This window comes from Leptonotus elevatus, chromosome 9 (genome assembly GCF_054856555.1).
Source record: "Leptonotus elevatus isolate MCC_2025b chromosome 9, RoL_Lele_1.0, whole genome shotgun sequence".
NCBI classification, from domain to species: Eukaryota; Metazoa; Chordata; class Actinopteri; order Syngnathiformes; family Syngnathidae; genus Leptonotus; species Leptonotus elevatus.
Genome location: NC_141247.1, coordinates 22,428,710 through 22,433,015, shown reverse-complemented (window position 1 = coordinate 22,433,015; position 4,306 = coordinate 22,428,710). Strand labels below are relative to the sequence as shown.

The 4,306-nt window shown below is 39.4% G+C and overlaps 1 protein-coding gene across 1 annotated transcript; it reads right to left on the bottom strand.

Moving 5' to 3' along the window:
• Nucleotides 1-231: 231 nt before the first annotated feature.
• Nucleotides 232-3,755, bottom strand: nanos1 (nanos homolog 1). Its single transcript, XM_086085805.1, has one exon. The coding sequence runs from the start codon at nt 3,695-3,697 to the stop codon at nt 3,029-3,031; it is 669 nt and encodes a 222-aa protein (XP_085941931.1). The 5' UTR covers nt 3,698-3,755; the 3' UTR covers nt 232-3,028.
• Nucleotides 3,756-4,306: the final 551 nt, after the last annotated feature.

Here is a 4,306-nt window from a genome sequence, read left to right as displayed (position 1 = left end):
AGTAGTTGGCGATGTTTGGTTTGTCCGACAGGGAAGTATCCAAAAACAGTCTCCACTAGTTTGCTGTCCAAAGTAGTTAACATTGGTTCTGCAGCTTAACTTCTAAAAATTACAATTAATCAATCGGACCTTTATTTTTCCGAAAATTTGTTATCTTTCCGCCATCTCCCCGCTACGAATTATATATATGAATCATGTCAACAGTGGAGTAAAGATTCAGTGTAGACCAAGTAAAAGGACAAATATTTAATCAGTTTATTATTTCTCTAATGACTTCATATGTTTGTTATTCTGCACAGCAGCATACAGCCCAAAAGAAATGTGCTCAAATATAAATAACAACAGTGTTTTCATCATCATCATCATCATTTCTTCATTTAATCCAAACATCAACAATAACAACAACAACAACAAAGTATATTTGCCTAACAAGTATGGGCATGTTCATTAGTATTTACACAAAAAAAAACGCGCTCGGTAACGTTCTCTCCCATTGTGTTAAATGCAACAGAAATACAATTATGTTATACAAAGATTCAAAATACTATCAAAAATCCTTATTATAAATGGCATTCTATCAATAAACTGCCTTAGACTTGTTTTTTCTTCTTCTTTTAAGTACAAAAATCAGGTTGAGGTAGCACCCTCTTGTGGTCACTCTTTGTTCAAATACCGACATCACACGCGCGCACACGCACACATGCCAGCCTTAACCGTTGATTCCTTTGGTAAACTGTCAAGACAAGCGCAGTTCTGCATACATTCGCAACAGTTTTGCATGATTATTGTTATTTGGGAACTCCTCAGTAAAACCGGCGTGTGGTTGACATTCATTTGCTTGTCTCCGAGTGGGAAGAAGAAGAAGCGTGAAATCCAGTGTGTCGATGCCCTTATTTGGCAATGTAAACAAAAACGAAGGCGTTTGGCTTTGAGAAACTCGGTGGGGAAAAACATTCCTGGGAGGAAAAGAACAGAAGCTCCTTTAAACAGAGGACACATTGTGTCCCGCCTCTTTGCGGACTCTCTCAACTGTCAACTTTTGTGGGATCAAACAACTCCTGACTAGACACATTCTTTTGTTGAACCCTCCTGTTACCTTTGTTTTCGCTAATGTCCGTGGGTCAATTTGGCCCAGATGTGTGTGTGTGTGTTTTATTTTTAATGATCTGAAATTGTGCGAAATCAAAAGAAAACAGTCACTTAAACATACCAATCAATATTTTTTATGAACTCACTTATGAAACATTTTAATTCAAATATGTGAAAAGAACTGTTTTAATCAATTCGTTTCATCGGGTCATTCTGACCCGGGGTGTTCTTAATGATTCAAAAGTCTCAGTCACAATAAACATCGTTTATATGTCCTTATTAACTCCATGAATACCAATTTCATTTGATGAAACTAACCATTTTCATCAAGAAGTTGCATATGGGTCAATTTGACCCAAAACGTGTTCAATCATCCATACATGTCTGAAAATGAGTTTTTAAAAATCCCAATAACCTATACTTTATTCAAATGACAACTTTCTTGTCAAATATGTGAACTATATCATTTTCATTAAGTATCATATGGGTCAATTTGACCCGGGGAGCGTTGCATGAACCACTAACTATAGTGTCTAAAACAGGGGGTTGGAATCCCATACTGCATCATTTAAATGTCAATATTAACTAGGTGACTAACTATTTCATTGAACAGATGTGATCATCATTTTCATTAAGCCAAAAAGAAGTTTAATTTGGGTCAATTTGACCCTGGCCATGTTTAGTAATTAATCCAAAAGTATTCAAAACAGGAAGAAAAAAAAATATATAAGCATTATTTATGTGTAACTAATAGCTCATCTCTTAACCATTCCAACAAAATATTTAAAATTAAACATTTCTCAAGTTTCAAATGGGTCAAGTTGACCCGCAACATAACAGGAGGGTTTTCGATGGCCAACAAAACTTTGGTTTTCTAAACGACAACAAAAGAGGTCAGCTTTGCTGCCAGATATACAAAAATACTCATTATAGAAACATGACATTCAAAAGCTCACTAACCAAAATACTCAGTTTTTGTTCATCTCTCTGAATGATTACTGTACATTGGTGTATTGAAATATACACACATTAGCTCATCAGGGGGGAAAAAATAAATTCAATGTACAAGGCGTCTACGAGTGGATACAGGAACTATAAAAATACATCTGGATACATGGGGGAGAGGTGTCCAAAGTGTGGCTCGGAGGCTATTGTGCAGCCGAATATTTTTTTCATGGGCCCGTTGCAAGAAAATAAAAGATTTGAAAAGTGAAAAAAACATTAAAAAATTACAAAACAAAAAAGCCTTAAGCATTCAAATCAACATGATGAAGTAGATTTAGGGTGACTCTAAATTGAAAAAAAAATTGAAATGGTATTAATTTGAGTAAGACTAAAAAAACATGACAAATATGAGGTTTAGGACCACACTTAAAAAAAATATATATATATACATATATATATACGTATAACAAAAATAAAAATAAATGAATAATTATGAACTTTTTTTCAGAATCAAAATTAGCATTGCAAATTGGACTTAGAGCAACAAATTAGAGCAACAACTAAAAAAAGTAAACAAAAATTATATATATATATATATATATATATATATATATACATACACACACACACACACACACTAAAAGATAAAGAAAAATTAAAACAATATTAAATTGTCTAAGTATTAGAAATGACAATGAGATTAAGATCACACTAAAAAGTTTATATTAAAAAAAAACGAATACAGTATTTGCTTTGTCACCTATAACACAAAACATACAGTATATTTAAAAAAATATATTTAACTGCTTAAAATATGACTACTACACTTCATTGGATTGGTGTATGCATTTTTGTTGTATGTATTTTGTTGGACACCCCAGCACGAATAGTCAAAAGTCTAAATAAAAGCAACAGTCATCTGCAAATTGTTCAGTGCAATTCTTCATCATATTTTAAAGTCGTTTTGTCTTTCTTTCGATCACTTCTCTTGTTATTAGAATATTTTCATCCGCTTACCCCCCACAGCCCGGCCGCCCTTAAGTGGCCTCTGCGGGGGCTGCTCCTTGGACAGCGGGCAGTACTTGATGGTGTGCGCGTTGTCCCCGTTGGCGCTGCACAGCGGGCAAGTGTATGCCCGCAAGATGGGGCACACCACCCGGCCGTCGGGCGTCTTGAGCACGTGCGAGCCGTACACCTCCTCCGGGGCGCCGTTGTTCCGGCAGAACACGCAGATTTTGGGCTCCAGTTTGGCGCGCACGGACGCCGGCTTGCCGCGGCTCCTCATGCGCTCGAAGCCGGGGAAGCAGCCGTGCGCCTCCCGCTCCGGCAGCTGGCTCTGGAAGGGGCTGAGGATGGAGAAGCGCTCCTTGAGTTCCGCGACGCAGCCCGGCGGCGGGGGCGTGCCGGGCGGGCATCCGAAGCAGCAGCAGCAGCCGCCGCCGCCCTCCAGCGCGCCGCCGTCGCAGGCGCACTCGGGCGCGTCGTCCAGCCCCAGCGTGGCCTTCAGGGACTCGGTGATGGAGTTGGGGCTCATCATGTAGGGCATGCTCAGCTTGGGGTTCTTGGTGACCAGCGTGGTCAGGCCCAGGTAGTCGTTCCAGAAATTAAAAGTGTAGTCGTAGGGCCCCCTGGCGCTCAAGTAGTTGTGATTGAGAAAATCCATGCTGGCCGGGGAACGGGAAGAATAAAATCCTCCCGGATGGTGCGATATCTCCAGTGTGGTGGTCTCATCTGATCTCCCAGTGCTCGCTCTGTGCCTTATAAGGAGGGAGAGGTGGGAGGGGCTTGCTCGGAACCACGTTGTGGATCACGACTGCTTCAAACATCAGCTTTTTTAAATTGTTTTTTTTAAATAAGGAATCAAATAGTGGACATTGTTGTATTTTTCGTCATGCATCATGGAGGTGGAGCCTATAAGTGGAAGTGGAGTTTAAATTGGGAGGGGGGGGGGGACTCATAACAGTTTCGTAGAGCTCTGAACATAAACACGAATGCGCTGAACATTGTGGAGTGACCACATGTGAGAAAACAGTGAAAAGTTTGAACACACCGAGTCATCATAAAACATGACAAAGTGTCCCAAAACTTTTGTTTTAATGTAAAGCGTGTATTATTATTATTATTATTATTATTATTATTATTATTATTATTATTATTATTATTATGTGCACACTTAATATGACCTTAATATTACCCCCCCCCCCCCCCCCCCCAACCCCCACCACCACCACCACCACCCCCAATTCCATGATGTAAAGATTTAGGTCATGTT

Excerpts from the sequence above, each read along its gene's own strand:
- nanos1 (XM_086085805.1), bottom strand. The coding sequence starts at position 3,697 with ATGGATTTTCTCAATCACAACTACTTGAGCGCCAGGGGGCCCTACGAC.